General features: G+C 35.2%; 1 protein-coding gene across 1 annotated transcript in view; it reads right to left on the bottom strand.

Moving 5' to 3' along the window:
• The window catches only part of pug (pug C-1-tetrahydrofolate synthase, cytoplasmic), a 31,562-nt gene extending 10,286 nt beyond the window's left edge, over positions 1-21,276 (bottom strand). The window contains exons 1-12 of the mRNA XM_071591216.1: positions 21,045-21,276; positions 20,794-20,887; positions 19,432-19,630; positions 19,098-19,234; positions 18,900-18,995; positions 16,121-16,262; positions 9,447-9,558; positions 6,007-6,232; positions 4,812-4,985; positions 4,574-4,710; positions 2,776-2,990; positions 316-433 (exon numbers count right to left, since the gene is read on the bottom strand). Of these exons, the coding sequence (XP_071447317.1) occupies positions 316-433; positions 2,776-2,990; positions 4,574-4,710; positions 4,812-4,985; positions 6,007-6,232; positions 9,447-9,558; positions 16,121-16,262; positions 18,900-18,995; positions 19,098-19,234; positions 19,432-19,630; positions 20,794-20,840 (1,603 nt within the window). The 5' untranslated portion in view covers positions 20,841-20,887; positions 21,045-21,276. The remainder of the gene's footprint in view (positions 1-315; positions 434-2,775; positions 2,991-4,573; positions 4,711-4,811; positions 4,986-6,006; positions 6,233-9,446; positions 9,559-16,120; positions 16,263-18,899; positions 18,996-19,097; positions 19,235-19,431; positions 19,631-20,793; positions 20,888-21,044) is intronic.
• Between the last annotated feature and the right edge of the window lie 4,099 nt (positions 21,277-25,375).

Raw genomic sequence — 25,375 nt, 5'->3', positions numbered from 1 at the left:
ATCCACATGGAAAGTATTTTTCTATATCAAAGGAAGGTTTACATGAATTGCAAGAAATATTTCAAATGGAAAGGGCTGTTGCTGTGGAATACTGGAGCCACATAAATTAAACTTGTGCCACACACACATTACACATTAAGCTGACAATATAATTAAATGCTTGCACTATAAATAATGCAAATAAAAATTGATTGCCACTCTTTATTGAACATCCCTCGTGTGAAACACCACTTTAACAGCAATGGTTAAGGCAAACTTACTGAAAAAGTTTACCTTGCAAATAATAGCATCCGTGTACAAGTGTGTGAAACTAACCTCTGTCCCATGTGATGGTGGCAGGATCAATGTCAAGCCTCACAAACCTCTTTATTTCATCTGCTGTTAAGGTGCCTGGATCAGTCTTTCTGATTCCCAATTTCTGCAATCTTCTGAGCTGTTTCAAATAAAGTACATAAATATTAATAAACATTGTGAAATTCCAAGGAATATGCATCATGATTACCATTCTAAGGCTAAGACCAACCATATTGAGGATATGTAGATAACCAAGAAATGCCATTTGTGACAAACACCACTAAACAATTCTAGGGGAATTTCCTTTGTTTCAATAGAAATCAATCAAAAGTCAAGTGAGTACTGAAAATGGAAAGCTAAAACATCTTATGACAAAACTTTGCCAATATATTTCCCATGACCAATGAGAAATTACAAATGAGACTTTTAAGACTGAAAAATAATGCCAAATTGGCTTACTAATACATTGACATGCAAAATCTCACCATTTGCTAAAGGTACACTCGTTCACGTTACCTATGCAAGACAATTTTTCAGGATAGTATAGAATAATAGTGTTAATGAACCATTAATTCTGGCTGAAATATTTCTGTGCATTTTTGAGAATTGGAAAGCTTTAATCAGACCCTAGTAGAAAGATTTCCAATGCATTTCTAGAAGCTAAGATTGATTATTGAGTGATGCCGTAGTTTTGACCACATGGCTAGCTGCCAATAATATGATTAAATCATGTTTTTATCATGTAAAGAGTACTAAATAAGCCAAAACTTGGAACTTATAATAACCGGCCTGCATAGAGTACTCTCTGGCATGGGGGCAAAGATTTATTTTGAAAAGAAAATTTTGTAAAATTGAGAGGTTTGCTTTTGGAAAATGTGCATTTTTTTAGTTTTGTATCAAACTTTTTTTGTGACAATGATTATCTATGAATAATATTAACTGTTTTTAATGAGCATGGGGTGGTGTGAAGAGAAATTTTTCTCTCTACAGACACACACTAATTGTTCAGTTTGTATGAATTCCACTATAGGAATTTGGTAAAATTTGAAGGATTTCCCAAATTTCTTTCTTATGATTGGAAGACTTCCTGAGACTTAACCCATTTTCAGTACTGTTTCCAAGGTGGATGGTTGCCAAAGCATTTCTATCACTCTCTCTCCTGTAGTAGCTAACATTTTCATGAAGAATTTTGAGCAGAAGGCAATGGAGTCTTACCCAGAGAAACCATCTCTTTGGATATGATATGTCGATGATACCTTCGTCATCTGGCCACATGGGAAGAAAGAACTACGATCATTCCTGAAACATCTAAATCAGCAACATCCTGCCCTAAAATTCATCATGGAAATTGATCAGAATGGTGTCCTGCCCTAGCTAGATGTACTGGTGAGCAGAAAAACCCATACCAACCGGTATTTGTATGAGCAATAACACCACCATCCTGCCTAGAAGAGCTCACTAGTCAATGCACAAGTTCATCATACCTACATTATCTCAGATGTCAAATTGCTTCCATCAGAAAAATGATACTTGATCTCAGGGCTGGGGAAAAATGGATAGCCGGAACAAATGATCCAAAAAAGGACTGCCAGGAAAGAAAAGGAAGTGATGAAAAACAAGATTCTGGTATAGAAGCAGAGTGAGGAGAAGCATGACAAGGAAAAACCAACGACATATGCTACCATCCCATATGTCGCTGGAATGGCTGGAAAGATAAGTGAGCTCCTACATAGGCATAATGTAATAACTAGGTTCTCCGCAGCAAGAAAAATCAGCGACATCCTCTCTGAGCCCATGGAGCAAATCCCCAATCTCATGTATGACGAAGTCCTATATCGGCCAAACAGGAAAGTCTATTAGATGTAGAATTAAGGAGCACCAAAGGGCCACAGACAAGAAACAGTTCCAACTCTCGGCAATTGCCGAATATGCGTGGTTAGAACCTAGACACATGATGGAGTTCAACCAAGCAAAAGTGCTTGCATGAGAGAGACATTATTTTCCCAGACTCATAAGAGAAGCAATAGAAATAATTAAAAATCCTAATAATATCAACTGTGAGGACGGCTACACCCCATATTCCACATGGAAAAGGGTGATTCCCATTTGCCACCAAATAAGGGCCAATAAGAGCACTCCGGGCCAGCCAGCGTCTCCTATATATAGTGGCCAAATTGCAATGCAGATCACTTTGACATGAAGACACCTCCACGACTATGGGCGAAACCGTTACCTCACGATCAACCTATGCGACGGTGATTACCGGAAGCAGCATGGATCCTTCATCAGATAGATGTCGCGGAAGCCTTAGGATTAATATTTTTATCATATCAGAGTGAAACTGAATCGGCAATAAAAGCTGCATCAGCAAGTTACAAATGCTTCCATTCTTCTTTTAGTTATCTAAGAGACAAGAAGGCAAAACATTTACCACCTATGAATTTTTCTAAGTAATTCCCCTTGCCCTAACACCTTTCTCACCTGTATCTTGGAAAACTCTCTCACTCCCTTCTTTTTGGGCACCAAGCGATTATAAAGGTCATCATCTGTCTGTGTGGCTTCATGGAAGATCCTTGTGTCCATTTGCGCAGCAAGTAAGTTATTCGCTGCAGTGACTGCATGTATGTCCCCAGTCAGGTGCAAGTTGAATTCCTCCATTGGGATGACCTGTGCATAGCCCCCCCCAGCTGCTCCACCTGAATTCAGAAATCATCATCGTTATCTCCCCTTTACTTGCAATTAGATTAGATTAGGGTGTTCAACAAATCAGAATTTTGTTTTCCCTGAATTTCCCAAATTTTCGATATTAATTTTCATACTTTCCCAGGGTAATCTTTCACAAAAATTTGGTTGACTTTAAGGGAAAATATCCGGGGAAAATGAAAACTATAATAAGCAATGTTGAGGAGATCATTGGTAATGGATGGTAAAATGAAAAAAATATATAAATTTTCATGATAACTGTCCTTAATTTAAATTGTCAAAATTAAATTAATTGATTTTTGAAACATATCAATAATTAAGTCAATTTTTTTAAGAAGACCACTTGAAAATACGATGTGACTCAGAAAGGTATGTAGAATACAATCAGTATTTGTAGTATTTGCCTGTTTCGTAGATTTCGAAAAGGCGTTTCATAGAGTGCATTCCGAGAAACTAATGAGTATATTGCAGAAAATAGGAATAGATTGGAAGGACAAGAGGCTAATCCTCACCTGTAGATGTCTCAGACTACTCAGGTGCAAGTTGGGAACGGAGAGTCTGGATGGCCAGTGTTAGGCAGAGGTGTAAGGCAGGGATGCCCATTATCACATGTGTTGTTTAACATATATTGGGAGGAAATGATAAAAGAAGCATGGAAAGAACTGGAGGTAGGAATGAAAGTCTGAGAGGAATTCGTAAAATCAGTGGGTTTGGCTGATGACAAAGCTCTAGTTTGTCAGTCAGCCATGGGATTGCAGGCATTGCTGAATGAATTGGATATTCAGTGCTATAGATATGGAATGAGAATCAATATAAATAAAACAAAGGTTGTGAGATTTTCCAGAAAGAAAAAGGCAAGGCCTAACATGAAAATAAGAGGGCAAAAACTAGAGTAGGTGGAACAGTTTATTTATCTCAATAGTGTTTTGGACCAAAATAGACAAAGTAGTAGGGACATAGTGAGAAGAATTGCACTATGCAAAGAAGATTTTGAGAGAAGGAGGGAATTGATGATAGGGATGTTGGGTAAGGATGTTAAGAAAAGGCTCATCAAAACTTTGATAAGGAGTGTAGTTATGTACAGCGGAAACATGGCCACTGAAGCAGGATGAGGAAGTACTTGGTATGGTGGGCGAAGAGAGGGTTTTGTTGGGAGAAATCCTATGGAGGCAGGAAAAGTGGATGAAGGGGGTATTGACTGGCAGTGGGATGTTGAAGACTGTAATAGAGGGGAGAATGTTAGGCAAACGAGGAAAGGGAAGGAACAGGATAGGGATGTTGGCCGGGATGAGGGGAGGGAGGAAGTATACAGAGATGAAGATGGGCAAGTTGTAGAATAGGATGCTGGATTGTATTTTTTAGAAGACATAAAATATTTATTTGGCAGTTGTGTCCATCTAAAACCTACCTTAACCAGTAGATTACCTAATAATAATAACATGTCACTTGATTTTCTTCATTATCTAAGGAATTACAGATTAGTTTTGGTCTGAAGAAACATGATCACCAATTAAGGCTTGTACTCCAATGGTGAGGAGACACACCAATATGTACATAATGCCTGATGTCTTTTTACCTTTAATGCCAAATGTTGGTCCCTGAGATGGCTGCCTTACACATGCAAAGGAATTCTTCTTCTTATGCACAGTCATAGCCTGGGTGAGTCCAGCAGTGGTTGTGCTTTTTCCCTCTCCCAAAGGTGTGGGGGTGATGCTAAAACAAAGAAATTAGAGTAAAAGAGCATGAATAAAATCACACATTTACAATACAACCACCCATGCACATCCAAATGGAATACAGAATGCGGAACTTACCCAGCAACCACAACAAGTTTGCCCGACTTTCGATTGGCAAATCTCTTCATGACAGAGAGTTCAATCTTGGCCTTTTTGTTCCCATAAAGAGAGTATTCATTCCGACCCAAGCCAATTTCTTCTGCAAGATGAAATATATCCTTTGGCTCCTGAGCTCGAGCTATTGCAATGTCACTTGAAATAAAAAAGGGTCACAATTTTGAGTTGCTTAAAGGTTTCGTTAAAAAGGTTCTGTGCAAGTGTAGATTTTATTAAAACAGTACTTTGAACATAGGTTTCACCCTAAAAAAAAATTAGAGCAAAGTAAATACTCATTACTGCTTTATATCATTATAACCAACACAAACTTTCATGAGTTCCCTTGCGTTTACGTAGAGCAAACAACCAATGATGGCAAATTTTCAAAACCTGCAATTTTAATGGGCCCTGACATTGTAATAAACACTTTCAATTCACCAAGCAGTTCTAATGTTTATGAATTTATCTAAAGATTGAAATAATTTTTCATTTTCCAGGATAATTAATAAATTATTACTCATATGATGATTCAAATTTTGCAGTGAGAAAAATCTAAAATTAGCTCCATGGCTATATTAGCAGAAATGTTTGATTCTAAGGTAATCAACCAATTAAAAGTCGGTTGTGGATCATCCCTATCAACTATTATTATCCGTTAGGTATTGCAAGGACTCCCACTTGATAACACTGAAGTATTTCTTTCTTCAGGCCCTCATAATTTCTACTTTCCTTTATGCTGCCCAAAAAATCTCTTCCTTCCTTTACCATTTATTCCCATATCTCAAACATTCTTCATTCTATCATGGCCTTTTCACATCCCAACACATTTTTATATTTTCTCCGCTCAATTTTTCTGCTTTTTTCAGATTTCCCCCAGTAATATAACTCTCTCTGCTCAACATATTTAACAAAATGATGGTTGTCTATCTCTTTGTCATGCGCTATGCAACAATCTAACGATAAATTAAGATTATGATATACTTAGATCGATTCTTTCTTATCTTTGCCTTATTCCTAGTCCCCTAAAATCAACTGTGTAATAATGAAAATAGCTTTCAAATATTCACAGCTCATGATTTATACTTCCCATATAACTTTGAAAATTGCAAATTGGAGTTGTGAAATCTCAAATTTATTAGAAGATTATTCAACTCAGAGGCAATGGTTACTAATGTACCTTGGCACTGGCTCTTGCAGTTTTAGAGGAATACTTTTGATGTTCCACTGAAGACTCATGAGTCTCATGGCAGCCTTCTTGGCAGAGAGAACAGTGTTCTTCATCAACATGGCCACCGTCATTGGCCCCACGCCACCAGGCACAGGCGTGATGAAGGAAGCAACTTTCTTTGCCTCCTCAAAAGCAACATCACCCACAAGCCGCTGTCCAGACTTCTTTGTTGGATCTGCGCATTGGCGAAGGAAAGAAAATTCTTAAAAAAATCTTAAATAGTCCACATAACTAGATAATAGTCATTTTCTAGCCATGACTTAGATTTGGTTTTAAAGTAATAGAACCTTTGAGAACTTGGGGACCTAGGCTAACCTAAGTATTAATTAGGATTACTGTGGTCAGCACAAGTGGGTTTGCAGGCTGTGCACCACACAATGGGGCTAAGCTTGAGAGGATGCCAAAGTACCAAAAATGATTGAATGCTAAATTCATTCAATCAGATTTTTGGCCCAAAAGACATTTTTTGGAGCATCAGAACAATTATGTGAAGATAACCGTGCTTTTGAAGTTAGTCAAATGTTTTCAAAAGTTGATGTCAAATGTTTTCAAATGTTTTCACTTACTACATCATATTCTCAGTTATGTATAAGAAAATATGGACCAGTATTTCGGTCATCGATTTCAAAAATAAAGCTATTTATTTATTATTACCTATTATTATGTATCAAAATAAATTGAAAATGGTTTAATGTACTTTGATTCAACCCTTGAGATTAGCTGCATTGACCAAATGTCAGTAATAATTTGCTTTATACAGCATAACTCTGATGAAGAGCTCAAATCATCTCAGGAAATATTTTTTAGGCCTTTTTTTGTAGAGAATAAAATTAGACAAGAATTGTGTGATTTAATGTTGTCATCTTTACGAACTAAATTCAGATATATGAAATCTTCACAGATAAGACCACAACCATGTGGTCAATAAAAAAGACATGTACAATGTGCTCCAAAAAATATCTCGCACAGATTTAGGAACAGCATGATTAACATGCACAAATTCCTGAGAGCGGATGCAGATTCAGATAATTATGTTCAACTAATGAAGTCTCAGGTTTACAAGAATAAAACAGGGAAGATGGAAGTAAAATTCAATGTAGCAGCATTAACCAAAATGATAATAATGGGAAGGAATGACCAGTCTTTAGATTAAATTATTACTGAGGGAAGAGAGATGAGCACAATAGAAGAAAAATGGAAACATATCAAAAGAGGAATATCAAAAACTGTCAACCAAACCATAGGAAGTTACTAGGAAATGGACAAAGCAACCATTATGGATGAGATGAAGAGAAAGATAGATGACACTGAGCATTTTGATTGGCAATGGGATGTTGAAGACCATGATGTGATTAGGCAAGAGAGGAAAGAAGAATGAGAAATTAAAGAGGGTATTGTAGTTTTGGAGTTCAGGTTGTGTTTTGCTAGCAGATGCAAGGAAATGTATCATTGTACCATAGTATAGGTTGGTCCATCCAAAATCCACCTTAACCAGTTGAATACTAATAGTAATAATTTCAAAGTCCTGCTATCTCAACAAAAATTGTAACAGTTGCTTCTGCAGAAAATAGTTTGGTGCTAAATAAATGCATAACTTGTCATTCATAACTTTTTAAACAATCATAAACCTACCCACCCTCCACCACATGTCCTACGACCTAGATGTGGCGGAAGGATGCGTTAAAAGAAATATGTAGCTTGTAGGTACATACAAGTTTAACTTAAAACACGAAATATTAACCTACCAGGTTAGCATAAAAGATAACTACAGATTCCACTCAACTTAAACAAGCTTTTCTCCTTTCACTTATTATTGCATTATATATCCTATGAGTTTGATGCACCACCTAGTCTTTTGATTGTGGAAAATGGTCTAATAAAAAAGAAATTAAGTCAATATTTGTACCAGATGAATGATAGTTCTGTTTCTAGGTTACAAATATTTGTTGCATGTTGCTAAGGACTGTTTACTTATGAGAAATGACAAACAAGCCAAGCAAGAAATTGAGATGAGTTCATCATTGATAATAAACACAATAACCTCTGTTATGCATGTATCAAAGTGTTAAAGCAAACTCTGGGTTCCCCACTACATGTATTCAGTAGCAAATGAATCAACTCGATTCAATCTGCCCCTATCAATCACTTTAGGGGCCAGATATATTTACAAAGCATTAGGATAATCCAGTACTGCACAATATTTCCAAATTGTTTATGTACACTGAGTCTAATCAACAGATACACAAAGTTTCCAGATGGATGGCATGGCATTTATGTCAGAAGGAAGAGTAAATAAAATGTTTTTTCATTCATATGCATCCTAATTTTGGGTACCTCAGTGATTTAACTAACAAGGTAAGGTAGACAAGATTAGAATTCATAAATTGTAGAAACAACTCTGTGCTATCAAGATTAATGAAATAAACAGATATTGAAACTTATGAATAGACACCAAAACAAAACACTTTTAAAGTTTAAAAAATGAGAATGTTATTATAGAATTAACTACGTAAATTTCAGAAATGACCAAATACATTATTTTTTGAAAGCTATCTACAGCACAAGGAGGCAGGCTTTATAATGTCACTTCAATCAATTCTGTTCATGTTCACCATCTATTAGTTTAGCTGATTATGTTTTCCTGTTTATCTTGAGCATTTCAATTAACTGCAGTTAGATAACTTAGTGGCATATTAGGTGAGGCTCTGATGTTTAGCAGTGCTCAATCCCTGTAACCATCAAATACCTATCTTGACCAGTAAATTATTCATACTGATTCTCTCTGAATGCATATCTGACCAAGAATCACCGCAATATGAAAAATATACGAGTTATGAGCTGGCCAATAGTAAATTAAGTCTAACATTTTAGCACTCTTTTAACATCAAACATTGATAATTGTCTGAATCATTGTTAATAAAAGTTAAAGCTTGTGAAGAATAGTCTAATGCTTTTTGGAATTAATACAATTGTGATTTAAAACAGAAATCATCACTCAATTATTTTGTCAATAAAACCATAAACACAGTAATCAACCCAAAGGTCATTATTTTTAAATATTATTAAAATAATGGTTATTTTTCAATGACATACTGAAATTGTAAATTTGCATTGAAGGAATAAGATATATCTCCAAATAGATTCAAAATAACATACAAAATGTAGCATTAAATTTTGCTTTTACTCCGACGCTCCATTTATAACATATGGATGAGGGTTTTAATTTAAATGTTTACCAATTTTTTATTAATTTTTTTGAGGCTTAAATTTTTAAAAAGGATTTGGATTAAGAATTTGGTCGCCAAAAAAGGGATTATAATGAGATTCTTATTAAATCAATGTTTGCATTTAACCTATCCATAAAAGAGTTCTGAAGAAATTTAAATTACCTGGAATGCTGTTTATTCCACAATCAATGACAACTGCTCCTGGTTTCACCCAGCTGCCTTTCACCATTTCAGCCCGGCCAATGCCAACAACAAGAATATCAGCTTCTCTTGCCTATGAAAATACACAGTTAAGGTTGCATCAAAAACCAAAGTCCATTTTGATTGATGATTATTTTACATCATCCTAAATACAATCATTCCCATTAAAGTTTCATTGCTGGTTAAAACAAAAGATACCAGAGGATGTTAAGCTAATTGATAAATGGAATGCATAAGGCCAGACAAAAATTTCAAACAGACATGACATAATTCTCTCAAATTTATAACACAAAATCCAAAACAAAAATGTACACCCTGGAGCCAATTAAATTGAAAATGTGTAAACAATGACTACTTTTTGCACCTTATGAAATAATATCTGTCCACAGCAGAAGTTGATATAGTTTCAGCATATACCTATATCTATAAAAACTAAATCCCTGATTCATAAGCCCTTTATTTATGATCTGATCTACAATCAAGCAAAGAATAGCAACAGATGTTGCTATGGACTAACTTTTAAATCTTGATAGTTTTTCAATAGATATTACTAAATAGTTTTCAATAGTTTGTTTAATAATACAAGGAATGAAATCTAAAAAGGGGTAGAAGGTTTCTTTTTGTGATACCATGATGCATATTTTTGGTAGCTAATTGAGGCCCAATAAAGGAAGCCAACCCATGCAGGATATAAACTTTGAGTCCATAAATGCAATTTATACATTGTTATTGAACGTAAATTTTAATTTACCTAACTTACATAATGCACATCAAAAGTTAATATGTACTCAATTGAGTATTTGTAAAAAAATACTAACTGCTAGTTCCAGTAGCAGGATGGCCATTAGCCAATTTAACAAGTGCAAATGCAAGTAATTTCCCCATTTAATCAGCTTGATTGGCACAATAAAACGCTGATCTGGAATATGGGGGAAACTAACACAAGTGTACCTATTGAGAATATTTATTACCGATTTTACAACCATTATAATGGCTGATACCCTGGATTTACGATACTCAATCTATACCAACTGGGGACTCCTACAATTTAAATTAAGTTATACTCTTTTGTATATTTGTAAATTCAAATATGAGCCAGTCAATAAATATTAAACAACAATAAGGCAAAAAAAGGAGACCTGACAATTTAATGAAGAATTTAAAATAATTTTATTAATGAGCTACGAATATTACCATATAATCATTATAATAACTGTAAAAATATCAACAGAGACATACTATATCCCAGCCTAGAGGAAAACTCAAAGTCTGTCACATTTGCAATAAACAACAGATAACCTTCTAGACTTAAATGTAAATAAAAGTAAAATAGTATACTTAACACACAATAAGAATGTGACAGATAATCTGCTGGTAAAAATTAATGACCAATCAATTGAGCATATGATGGAATGTAAATTTCTAGGTATTTCTCGGTGTGCAAATATTTCTTGGGATACGCATGTAAAAGTCCTTCATCATAAGCTCAGTTCAACTTGCTATGCATTTAGACACCTGTCTGAGACTATGAGAGATATGAGAGAATGAATGAATCAAAATGGCGCCTTTAACAACTCTTCTCGTAGAGCCCGCTCAAAAAAACGAAAAACATTCCGTGAATAAGTGCAAAATCTGTCAAAAAGGTGTAAAAAAGGGCATAAGATGTGATAAGTGTTTTTCATGGATTCATACTAAGTGTGCTCAAGTGGAAAGTTATGAAATCTCAGAAGATAGTGATTGGATGTGTACCTCGTGTTCGGAAGAAGAGAAGTTCGCCAAGCATAAGCAGGAGATTGAATCTAAGGACAAAATTATATCCATTTTAATGAAGGATTTGGCCGCACTTCAAGAAAAAAATAAAAAGTGGGAACTGGAAACTAAGAAATTGGAAAGGGAACTTGCGTTCTACAAAGAAAACGGTCCATCGGTTGTTGGTAAGAAGTTGGCTAAATCAACAACAACTGTCCCTTTCAAATCTAAATTTGTTTGGGAAAATACGAAGCGAAATAACGTTGAAAGTGGTGAAAATGCGAAAAAAAGTGCCTCTGTTACCCCTTTGATCCATGCTGAAACAAGCTCTACTTCCCCAAGTGTTTTTCAACCCGGAAAAGTTATTCTGAATGAAAGTGAAAATGTAAAAAAAAAGGCCTCTGTTACCCCTTTGATCCGCGCTGAAGCAAGCTCTACGTCCCCAAGTGTTTTTCCATCCGGAAAAGTTATTCTAATAGGTGATTCCATTGTGAAACATGTCCATATCACAGGAGTGGAAAAAAAGTGTTCTGTGGAATCAAAGCTGAGCAAATGAGTCGAAAGGTGGAAGAAATCGCTCAAAATGTGAAAACCAACGAGATAGATACGATTTTTCTTCATGTGGGAACAAACAATCTTCGAAACTCAAGATCGCCTGATGAAGTAATGGGAGAAATGTACGAGCTCATTAGGTGCACAAAGAAACATTTCTCCAAATCAGTTATTGTGGTAAATAGTATTTTACGTTGACGAGATTTCGACCTTAGTTATATCCAAAACGTAAATGATAATCTTAGATGGGCTTGTGGTGCTCTTAAGGTTGTATTCTGTGACGTAAACAAACGTATAAATGATCACTGCTTAGCTCACGATGGCTTGCATTTAAATCGCAAAGGGGCATATCTGTTAGGTAAGGCAATTGAAAATGTAGCAAATATTTGTGCATACAAGGGAAACGGAAAACGGAGGTAGCCCGTGTCAATATAATCAGTACCCCCAATCAAAATACAAAAAATATAGTTGATTGCACAAAAAATTGCTCTGTAAAGCTTCTACATCAAAACATTCAATACATAGCAAATAAAAAGCTGGAAATTGAGATCCTATTGCAGGAAGAGAGGCCGGATTTTCTTTGTATAACGGAGCACGGACTAAAAGATAATGAAATAAAAAGTCTAAAGCTTGGGATTATTTTCTTGTCGATCATTTCTGTAGGGAAAGAAACAAAGGTGGCGGTGTTGCATTTTTCGCCAAAACTTGTCTTGAATCAGTAACCAGAGCCTATAAAAACTTAAAAAATAGAATCGGCGAAGAAAAGGGATTTGAAATAACCTTGTGCAAATGGCCCAAGACAAATGAAACTTATTTTTTTATTGGTCTGTACAGATCTCCAAGTTCACCAGTCGATGAATTCCTCAAAAAAATGGATAAAATACTTGAGAAAGTTGTCAAGAAAAACAATAAAATTATCATTGCTGGGGACCTGAATATAGATGTCTCAAAAGATAACAGCTCTACTCAAAAGCTAAAAGAAATACTTCTCTGCTACAGTGTTCAGCTAACTATTTTTACCCCAACCAGAGAGTCATCTCACTCAGAAACTGTTATTGACAACATAGCTACAAATCTACCAGAGCATAACTTCAAATCTCTAGTTTTGGAAACTACTATCTCAGACCATCATGCACAAATTATTGAATTTAACGCACACACTCTAACAGATAGAAGTGACAGAAACACAGATACAGTGTACACACGTATATACTCACAGGAAAATATGAATCTATTTAAATGGGAGTTGAAGAGTGTTGACTGGGCAGCAGTACTAAATGCAACTCTAGTTACAAACAAGTTCAAAGAATTTCAATCAATTATTGAGTACTACTGGGATATTTGTTTCCCATTGAAAAAGCTAGCCATAAAAAATAAATCTGCAAATAAAGGATATAACTGGATAACAAATGAGGTTCTGACTGCTAGAAATAGGCTTAACTACTTAACTAAGGCTAGTAAAGTGGATGCCAGTCTGGTACCCTTAAGAAATAAAATGAAGTCCGAGTACAGGATGCTGCTTAGGAAAGCAAAAAATGACCATGTCCAACAAATTATTTCGAATTCTACCAATCAAACAAAAGCGTTGTGGTCTGTAGTAAATAATGAAAATTCCAGTAAAATATCAGAGCCCGCGAAAAATAAATGCTTCTCAATAACAATTGATGGAAAAGAAATTAGAGATCCTCAAAATGTGGCAAATGAATTCAATAATTTCTTCGTAGATATCATTGGCGAAACAACAGCGCAGAAAAACATTCTAAATGATAGCATAGAAAAATTAATGTACATTAGTGAATCAATTTACTTAAATCCCACCACAGAAAATGAAGTCAGAAATGTAATCAAGAAACTAAAAAACAAAAAATCCAGTGGGCATGATGGCATATCAAATTATCTAATAAAACTTTGTCAAGAATCCTTCACTTTACCTATTACCAATATAGCCAATGAATCGTTTCTAACTGGGCAATTTCCTGAAGAATTAAAAATAACCAAAGTTATTCCACTACACAAAAAGGGAGCCAAAGACCAACTGAATAATTACAGGCCAATCTCACTAATTTCATGTATTTCAAAAATACTTGAAAAATTGATGGAAGAAAGACTATTAAAATTCCTCATAAAAAATAAAGTTCTTTCTCAGTCACAGCATGGCTTCACAAAAAATAAAAGTGTAGAAACTGCATGCAGTGATTATGTCACTAAAATTGCCCAAGCTTTAAGTGATAAAAAGCATGTTATAGGGGTTAACATGGATCTATCAAAAGCCTTTGATTCTGTAAAATCTAGCATTCTTTTAACTAAACTAGAACATTATGGTATCAGGGGAGTAGCTCATCATTGGCTTACATCTTTTTTGGAAAATAGGAAACAGTATGTAGAAATTGTTGGAAAAAATGGTGCTACCTACAAATCAAAAATGAAAACTATTAAATATGGTGTTCCACAAGGTTCTGTATTAGGGCCTTTACTTTTCCTGGTGTATGTGAACGACATTGAAAAAGCTATAATCTCTCCAGAGAATAATAACATGGTGCTCTATGCAGATGACATAAGTCTAATAGCAGGTCATACTAAATCATCTCAATTAGAAATAGACATGTATGCTATGGCGAATTCAGTCGCTCAATGGCTGCATGTAAATAATTTACAACTAAATGCAAGAAAAACAGTTTACTTGGTATTTAGTAATAGAGACCTTCAGTCAAATATTTCTGTAGAAATAGAAAATCAATTGATCTCTGAGTTAGAACATACCACTTTATTGGGTTTAGAAATAGACAACAAGTTAAGCTGGAGGTTTCAAATGGAAAAATGTAGTAAAAAATTATGTTCAGCCCTATTCCTTTTAAAAAATCTTGCCAACTATTGTAATACAGAAGTATTAATCCCAGTATATCATGGTATATTTGAGTCCATAGCTCGATATGGCATTGTCTGCTGGGGGAGTTCAGCACATGGAAACATCAATAGAATACTCACACTTCAAAAACGTGCGTTAAGGGTTATATTTAAACTAAATGCAAGAAAATCCTGCAGGGAGTATTTCAAATGTCACAAAATCATGACCATTCCCAGTATATATATGTATAATGTGATATTGTATGCCTGCACGAAAACACCTTCACTGATCAGAAATAGGGACGTTCACAAGTACGACACCAGGGGCAAGGAAAATCTTCATAATGGCCATTGCAGAGTAGCAGTACTAAAAAAAACCCCAGAAGTTTCAGGAAGACTACTGTTTAATCGGCTTCCTGAAGAGTTAAAACGAATACTCCCCCAAGAAAATAAATTCAAAAAAATGTTAAAACATTTCTTTTTAAATAATGTTTTTTATAGCGTCCAAGAGTACACAGAAAGAGCCAATGTAGGAAATTCAACTTTTTTAAATCCTTAATACTCATATATGTCATGTACATTATTATTCCTAAGAACCTGTATACAATTGATGTAATTGAATTTTTGACGAAGCCCATACAATTATGTATTGTTCTATGGCGAATAAAACTATCTATCTATCTATCTATCTAACTACAAGTAAAACTACTACTCATTTTATTCTATGGGGATTTTTATTCAAATATAACCTTTAGGATAATATAATCATCAGCTGTCAGCTGCTATTTCTCAAACCATCTTTAAAATACAAAAGAAAGCTATTAGAATAATATCCAGGACAATGCTCCATTCAGGCCTATGTTCCATGAATTAAATTAGCTACCACTCTTGTGATTCTACATTATGTTTTTAAATCTGTACATAAAAAATAGCACTGGCAACTATTCTCTTAACTCAGCCTATCATCATCATTACACCAGAGGAAGGCACAACATCCATTATGGAATTATAAGAACTAAAGTACTGAAATTAGGGCCCAATGAAATGGGCATTAGATTATACAACAAACTATCCAAAAGTATAAAGTATACAAAGGGAACTGCTGCATTCAGGCATAAATTTAAAAGATATCTAAAACGTAATATGTTCTACTCAGTTGACGAATATCTCAACAATATTCCTGACCAGTATGTTCATACTCTCAGTTTATAGCAATGGCTATAGTCTAGTTCATATTAATGATCAATGATTTTTCTAAATTGATATTTCATGCACATGTTACAGTCAATGTTCATGGGCTTGTGCCAAATATTATGTAACTGTGAGCACCATTTTTAAAAATTTTAATGGAGCCTATGTCTTTGCTCCTTTTTAAAGTGCCTGTATGAAATATATTATGTACATATACCACCCACCTGGTATTTTTGTAATGTGATCTCTGGGAAAATAAAAAGTTATAATAATAACATTGTTATTATAAAACAACCAACCTTCTTATCTAAATCTTTGGTCTTAGAGTGGCACACAGTAACCGTGGCATGATGCCACTTGAGCAGCTCCCCTACTGGAGTCCCAACAATTTTGCTGCGACCGATTACCACAGCATCACTTCCAGCAATCTTTACGCCACTCCTTAAAAGAAGCATACATTCACAGTTAAGGGTGCACAATAGGAAGATAGATCACAACTTTTTTTTTAATAATTTGCCTCTATTTAATATTCACTTAAAAAAACAAATCTGACTACATTGATCTTTGCAATACCAACTGCCAAAAGTGATAACACTTTTTGGATGAAAACACTTCCGAGACAGGTTAACATTTCCACCTGTTTTTTTTCTATGAACTCCTATTTTAATACTTAACTAGATTTCAATCTTTATTAAAAACTGCATAAACCCTTTTAACTTCAATTCTCACCCCATACCTATCACACTGACTTTCCAATGCATTCAGCAATGCTTGCAAACCTCACTGATTTTATTAACTGTTCACCGACTTTCATTCTAATCTCCTCCAAACATATGTTAAAAAGCACGGGTGATAATGGGCACACCTGTCTCACCTCTCTTTTTGATATTGCCCAGCCCAATACACACTTGAGCAGTCTGTGACATGTAAGGATTGTGGATAAGTCTCCTGCACAACCAAGGTACTCATATTCTCTGCACTACATTCATTAATTCCACCCAATTTACTCAATTGAAATCTACAAAATAGACAAATATATCCTGATTGTATTCAATGTTACTCTCTATTAATGACCTCATTACTACAATGGCACCACACATGCCTATCCCCTTCCTGAACACAAACTAATCCTCTTATTGATGATCCTGAGAACCAGTTTAGCTGTATGAAAAAGTTCTGTAGTCCTCATTTATAGCTGTATTTCCTTTTTTTTGGAAAGGAACTAAAATTGACCCAATGAAATTTTACAGCTGGACTCCTCTCACATAAATGCTAAGAATCAACCCTTAAAACTCTTCCTACCACGTTTCCCTAGGCCTCTAAGTAGTTCCGCAGGAATATTATCCATTCCCACAGCCTTCTTTCAATTCCCTTAATGTTCTTTTCAACATAGTATCAACTATGCCTGGACCAAAGCTATCCCCATCCATGTCATATTCTATTCCTATGGATAAGTTCGCTGGTAAAATGTCTCTACCATATAATTCTTCTATATATTCTTTGCAGTTCCCTTAAATATTTACCAGTTCAATTAATAATATCCTGACTTAAATTTGATTGTTTCCTGAAATTACTCTAACTTCCCCGTGTAGCCTTTCACTCTTATTTTGTAAACTTTCCACATTCTTTAACTGTATCATCCACCAAGGTTCTTTTCCCTAGTTGGTTTCCTGCCTCAGTTTCTCTCTCTCCTTATCTCATCCATAGTGGTTTCCTAGTCCTTTTCCTATTAACTTCCAATAGTTTTGTTTGCAGCTTTTGATATCTTCCCATTTTTATTCTATTGCGCCCATATTCCTTGGCTCAGTAATAATTGAATTTGCAACCTGCTAATACTCCCCCTTTCTTATCATTCTACTTCATAATGCTACACTGAATTATGCTACCGTCTTTCCTGTTTTATCCTTTTGAACCTGAAATTACTTTACCAGTAATAAAAAATGATTTGAATCTGTATCCACTCCTAGGAAATTGTGCATATTAATCATACCATTCCTAAATCCGTGCCTAACCATAATATAGTCTAACTAATATCTCTCTGAATCCCAAGGTATTTTCCAGGTATACCGATGCCTATTGTGGTGTAAAAATGAAGTGTTTGTAATGATAAACCATTTCTCCTCAAGAGTTCTACTGCATTCTCCCATGGTCTCTCCTTTTTTCTCAACTTAGGTCCCCTACCTCACTACCATATTTTCCTAAGCTCACCATCATGTTTCAATTGCCCATCACTTTTATGTGTTTCCTCCCAATAACATACATAATTATTTCCTCTAACTGATCATAAACCCTGTCTATTTCTTTCTCCCTCTGGTTACTTTTTGCCATATACTTGTAGACTTGTATTATGGCTAAGTTTGTTGGTTCAGCTATTACTTTACAAATAATATTCCATAGCTGCTTGCTCTGATTACCACACTCCTTCTTACCTCTCTGTTCAATATTATTTCCACTTTGCTGGCTTCCTTTCCCTCTGCAGTAATTCTTCCATCTCAGTTCACACAGCTCTAAAATACCCTTATTTCCTTTCTCCATCTCCCACTTTATATATTCTAATTTCACCATTTTCAACTTTACTCTAACATTCCATGTCTGTATGCTAACTAGTTTGATTCTATTATTGTTTCTGGTGTCAATTTCACTCTTGCTTCCCATGAATTTTGTGAGATAACACCACAGAACCCTTGCCCCTGCCCGGGAAAATCACATGGTCCATTGGACTGAGTCCTGTAGTTGCCAGGACTCATCCTATGCAATTTGTCCATCATCGGCTCATGAATTAATCATTGAGGTGGTTTCCTAATTCCTTCCTCAGTAGCGTTTTAACGTGACTAATTCAGCCGATGAAAACCATAATTTTTATCAAGAATCATTCTTTATTAAACTACTAATCTATATACCTTGGAATGAGACCATAGACCTAGGAAATGTTATATTAGTATCATCAGGTTGAAGAGGGTATAAAACTATTTTTTTAAATTACTCATAACCACTAAAGATTTCACATAAAGAGCAATTTGTTGGAGCAGATACGAGTTCACGTAAAAGTTGGAAACAAGGCATTATTTACAGGGTTACCTTTTGATTAAATCCATGCATCCATTGGGTGTGCAAGGCAAGAATCCAGTCTCTAAATCACCAATTGCCACTTTTCCTTCATTGATAGTGTGCAACCTTCAAAGAAACAAAAGTGGTAATGATACAAATCTAGTAACAATTTTACCATAAAAGGCACCATTTGAAAACAAGCTCTTTGTGAAAAAGAAGAGAGGGTACCCATCAACATCCTTGTCGGGGGAAACAGAATCAGTAATGAGATGAGAATCAATTGGATTGTCTGAGTCCAAAGGCATCTGCACAATTATCCCATGAATATTAGGATCATTGTTTAACTGTGTCAGCCTCTGCAACAGCTATAAAACAAACAATGCAGATTTTAGGTACGCTCATAATAACATTATAAAGAGGATTCAACAGGGATTTAATACATGGATAGAAAGTATGCAATGATCATAAAAAATTATGGAAGTTAAGAGCTCATATATATCCTATGTTTTCAACATTTCAGATGAGCTTGTGATCCTGATGCAGATAACAGGTGAAAACTCACCTCTGTCTCCGTTATGCTTTTGGGCAGCTTCAAATGATTAGCTACAATGCCAATTTCACTGGCTGCTTTTATCTTCATTCTAATATATACATTCGAATCTTCCCTCCCTCCAACTTGCACTATGGAAAGACCAGGGGCAAAACCTGGTACTCTCTGCTTCAGCTCTGCAACTTCCTCCGTAAGTTTTGCCCTGATATCCCTGTGGATGAAAGGAATACCATATTCTGAGTAGAGTTAAAAAACAAACCTGGGTTAAATTCGCTAAAAAATATTACGTTATTAACTCAACAATTATTTACACAAATTGAAGAGTATCACAGAGTCCATTTAAAGGAGTTTTGAAAAAGTCTTAGAAAGCTATGGCTAAGTTAAGAATCCGTCAGAACTCCTGGAAGACCACTGTTTTTTTTAATTCAAGATAATGCCACTACCCTAAGTACCTTTTACTGTGCATTACTTGCAAAATAATCCAGATTTATTTTTGGCAAACTCATCCGCACATTGTCACTTCACTCATGGATGGGACAATACACATTTAATTCAGCAGTCTTTTGCTGTATTTAAGTAATGTCGTCTTCACTCTCTTTAATTTATCTTTAACAAATATCTAATGAATATAAAAAAAATTAACCCACCGTAAATTGGTGTTAAAATGAACTTACAAAGCTACTATTAATCAAGCGCTATTGTGGTGTGGATGAGTTCATGAATGATAACTTGTGATTGTCAGCTGTGTTACATTTAAGAGTACGTAGTGCTGCCTGAATTTTTCTAATTTTAAAATGGGTCTAATTACTATATTTCGTTTAAGTTTGTATTTACATTCATTGCTTTAAATCTATTTCCTGTATATCTTTATGACTATGTTCTATGTCACATGCATGACTGACAGAACATAATAATAAATACATTCATTTAACATACCAAAGACAATATGAAATACCGATATAAATGTCCACTGGACATTTGAGCATTCTACCCTTGCGTCAAAAATTCCATAAGAGAACGTGTATAAAACGTCTGCAAAACGTAACGCCAAAATGTACATCAAAACAAATAAAATGATTGCATTAGACGTTTCCCAAACGTAGGCCTTTTGTTCGGTGAAAGGACTAAAACGTACACACAGATTGAATCTTCGAAATATGTACAATATAAGGTCAAATTCTTTTAAGAAAACTGAGTAAAAATCGAAGAGACAAGACATAATATATCAGTTTAATGTGTCATTAACATTCAAAATACACACTGGGTGGCAATCCTGTGTAAAGTACCCAAAATACGGATATGAAATCAGAAATAAAATCGAGAAAAGTGGGATTTTATCAAACAATAACATTGGCATTATTAATTTGTAATTACTTTGCGGCTTCAGTTCCAGAGAGAAGTTGTCCAATATTCCCAGACATGGTGCACAAAATTTTATCAGCGATTTTACTTGCTTGATATCTGATACCTGTAGTGAAAATGCCAAAGAATTAGCTTTTAAACAGCCTTTACGCCAATTTTACAAAATACCAAGGCTAGTTTAAACCTACTCATAATTTTCATGAGTTACATAATATCACTACGTGATACAATTTTAATAGGCACCACTTAATATTCATACTCACAGTTTGAGCAATTTTTTAAATGAAGAAACCGTAAATTAACAAATCAACTAAGGCAACTAGTGTAAAAGTTTCACGTTTGCCGGCTCATGTGACTACCACCTGTTGCGCGCAGGTTTTCAACGTTGTCAAATTTTCACCTGTGGGCCCACAAGTGCTAACAGGTTGTAACTGAAATAGCAAATGAGATATGACAGTGTGAGGTTGTGTGTGGCGTTGACTTGAATGCTGGATATGATTATATTTGCCATCTGTTGCGACATACAGTTTAGGCCGACGCAGTTGACCTTACCACTGCAATCCTTGTGCATATATGAGATAACCTCGAGTCAATCGTTATCGAAGTTATCTCAATCAGTCTTTTGTGGTCATGAAAGGCTATTATTTAGAGCAAATTGCGGAAGATATTGGCGTAGGTTACTGAAAAAAGTAATAAAATCTCTAAGAATTTAATAATTTTACATATATTTAGAGATTGTTCTAAGTGTGCATTATTGAATTATCTTCCTACATTTAATCTTTAGTAATACGTTTAGGATTTCCAATGTAGCTTTTGCTGTTTCTTGAAGGGACACTTGTTTTTATGTCGATATGGAATTGCATTCTTCAAAGTCATAAATCCTTCGCCAGTCGATATTGATAAATTAAGAAAATTGGCGTTCTTAATAACAATTTAAGCTCTCCTCATTTATTTCCTCAGTGCTTTTACGTTCGCAAAACGTGACTTCAACCATTATATTACTTTGCATTGTTGCTCTTGAATTATAAATTTGTAGACATTTAATCATTTCGATGGCTCAATACAAATTGTGCGATGAAGTGGTAGTCCAGTGGGTATAATGCAGGGTTTCTAACTAGAGGGGCAGAGTGCCATTCCGGGGGGCACCCGCGGCTTCATCCTAGCTGTGTTTCAGGTGCCCATATGTGTGAATTTCGCCCACCATTGGGCTTAGGTCAGCTCAACCATCAGCTATGAAACTTAGATCCCTTCAGTTTCATCATTGATTGGCAGTGTACTGTTTGAGATTGGTTATGGATGTACACCAAACTTCACTGATTTCCTCAGCTTCACCTAACTAGAGGCAATCTGACAGTCCTTACTACATTACTGTTCTTCAATTCCTCACATTTTCTAACACCTTCATTCCATCCAATATGCCTATCTTTTCCTTCCTTCCATACCTTGCTTACCTAATGTTCTCCCCTCTTATCAGTCTTAAACATTTTATCACCTAGCAAAATGCTCTTCATCCAGTATACCCATCTCCTGTGAATGTATTCTGACAATACTCTCTCCTCCCCCATCATGTCTAGTACTTGTTTGTTCCACATCCATTATCTCATTGCAAATACCACATTTATTTGCCATACAAAACCACACTTCATATAAAATTTTTCACTAATCTTCTTTTCTTAACATCATAATTCAGGATCCCTGCAATAAATTCTCCCCTTCTTGAAAGTCTCTTTGCCCAGTTCAAATGCAATATCCTTACTACTTTGACTGTCTTGGTGCAAAACACTACCAAGATAGGTAAACATTTCCTCCTAGTCAATTTTTCACCTTCCAATTTTAACATATAACTTAGCCTTCCCCCTTCATGAAAATCCATAGCCTTTGTCTTGTTTACAGTGATTCCCATTCTATAAATATATCACAGTTTTAGAAGGCACTCCATTATGATTGTAACCTCTTGGCTGTCTAGCTGCTAAAGCTTGATCATTCGCAAAGCTAACCGATTCTATGAACCTATCTATTAATTCTATGAACCTTACTATAAATTCTACGAACCTATATATAAATTACCCATCAATTTCACTCCTTCAACCTCACGCACCTCACAAATGTCAGACTGTTTAGGTGTGTAAGTTGTGTATCCCTCAAGTTAACTCCTCTCTTCTGCAACACATTTATTAAGTGTACCCAATTCACCATCAAATACCTTCTCAAAATCTAATATTCTGATTGTATTCTATGTTCCTCTCTATTAGTGACCTCGATACTGCCATGTCATCATGCATACCTCTCCCCTTCTTAAACTGAAGCTGAGCATCCTCCTAAGTAATCATCAGCCTTTCTTTCCATCCTGTTATTGACGAATTAAAGTACTATCTTCGCTTTGCACATTCCTAACAGAGAATCATGCAGACTTCATTTTATAAATCTTGATATCTTACCTGTAGCTTGTTTGCTCATATACCAAATATGAATGTATGTTTGAGACAATGTGTACCTATTTAAATAAAATGAGAGTATCCATGATTATACCAAAGGAAAAAGAAAGGAGGTGGATTTGATACAACATTTAACCTCATTTTAAAATGGACCCCTATTTGCTGGCATAAAAATTTATAATCATTTACCAGCAGGCATTAAAGATGTCACCTTGGGTCAGATGCTTAAATCTAGATGGAGATCATTTTTATGATATAAATGAATATTTTACCTCAATGTATGACAAGCTGTATGAAATTTTATTACTATCATGACTCATCTTTTTCTGTACGGCATATCTTATATTTTACGATTGTAAAATAACAAGATAAAATAAATGAAATAAAAGATTGTTCTCAAAGATGGATGTATTTCCCTTTTTTGAGATGGCAATGACACTGATGTCATGAAATATTGTGGCCAAATTCTTGTCTCATAAATGCCGCACATTAACACTAAAATGCTCCCCCAGCTACTTTCTCCTACACCTTTAAGCAGTTCCACAGGTATGCTTTCTATACCCCACAGCTATATTAAATTTCAATTCTTTCAATGCTCTTTATATCTCACAATCAAGTATACCTAGACCTAAGCTATCCCCATCTATATCATGTCTTCATCCTGTCTAAACTTTCCAGCCTAATACGCTTATCTCAATGATTGTCTGTTTTTTTTCCATCTCTCTTGAACCTTGCTTGATTCAATTAATGATTTTCCTGCCGTAACTCCAATAGTGAGCATGATTTTCCCCTTCTTACTTCCTGTTAGTTGTTTCACCTTTGTACAGTGCAATCATTTCTCCTTACCTTTGCAAACTCTCTATGTCCTTGCAGTGCATTTTCCACTATGCTTCTATCATCCTAATAGTTTCTCACCCCTGTTAATTATTTACCTCCTTTTACTTCCTCCTACCTAGTTCAGTGTTTGCATTGTTCCATTTACTTCTCTCATCTAACTCCCTAGTCAAATTATCTGTAATCCATGGTTCCCTCATCCTTTTCCTATTACCTATATTAGTTTCATTTTCGGCCGAGATACCCTGTTTTACCCATCTCCCTTTCCTCATTCATAATTTTTTTTACAGTTTACAGGTACTGCCAATTGCTCAATGCTTCCACATTCCATTTTTTTGACCATTTTTCCTGCTTTATCCTCTTGAGTCTAATGTTACAATTCATTAGCACTAAACTATGATCGGACTCTGCATTCACTCCCAGGAAATTGTGCAAACTAATCACTCAGTTCTCTCAGGACATTATTTTTAGGTATACCTGTGTTTAATGAGGTGTGTAAACAAAGTGCTCATTATAATAAACCATTTCTCCAGCAGAACTCTACTGCTTACTCCCTACGGTGATTTCTTGCTCCTAAATTGTAGTCTCCTACCTCATTACCATGTCTTCCTTCCTGGCCATCACATTCTAATACTCCATCAATATCAAAGATTCCCTTCCGAGAAAAAACCCTCTAATTGATCATGCACCCTATTTATCTTCTCCTTTATGTGTTCATCCAGTTATCACAGTTTTTCAGAAACTCAGGATCAGTGTCAGTAGTGTTCAGCAGATCCTGTGCTGGAGATTAGTCATAGGTGTAAGACCCAACAAAATCAACTCGTTTAGTTATCTTGAGAGAAATCGAAAAACAATGAACATGTATGATGACAGCATCTCACTCTAAGGTGGCCAGCAGGCAGCGACTGTCTCATTCAACAACAGGGAAAAAATTCTAGCATGCATGTTAAACCATCTCCTTCCATCCTATAATCAGTAGGGTGTGTGGGAAAAGTTCAAGGTCGGTTTTTTTTGACAGATCCTGTACTGTAGAATTAGATTGAGAGGAAAGTGAGAATACATATCTAGATTAATAAATGAGGGCTTTTCATGTGTTTGGCAGGAAACTTCACTTATAATCTAACCAGTTTCTGAAATGAATACTAATTTATTTATTTGCCCGGAGATTTGGTGCATATTAACACACACTAGGCACTATAGGACACATCAGATATTAATTTCACAATTTTAGGAGAAAATAAATATATATACATACCAATATACTACTATATTTACATATTATTTGGTTAAGTTGAAATTTGTGTGTAGTGAAAAATCCATAAATT

The sequence above is a fragment of the Hetaerina americana genome, unplaced genomic scaffold (genome assembly GCF_022747635.1).
Source record: "Hetaerina americana unplaced genomic scaffold, ioHetAmer1.1.p SCAF_44, whole genome shotgun sequence".
NCBI lineage: Eukaryota > Metazoa > Arthropoda > Insecta > Odonata > Calopterygidae > Hetaerina > Hetaerina americana.
The sequence above is the reverse complement of the archived record's forward strand: the minus strand, read 5'-3'. Positions and strand labels throughout refer to the sequence as shown.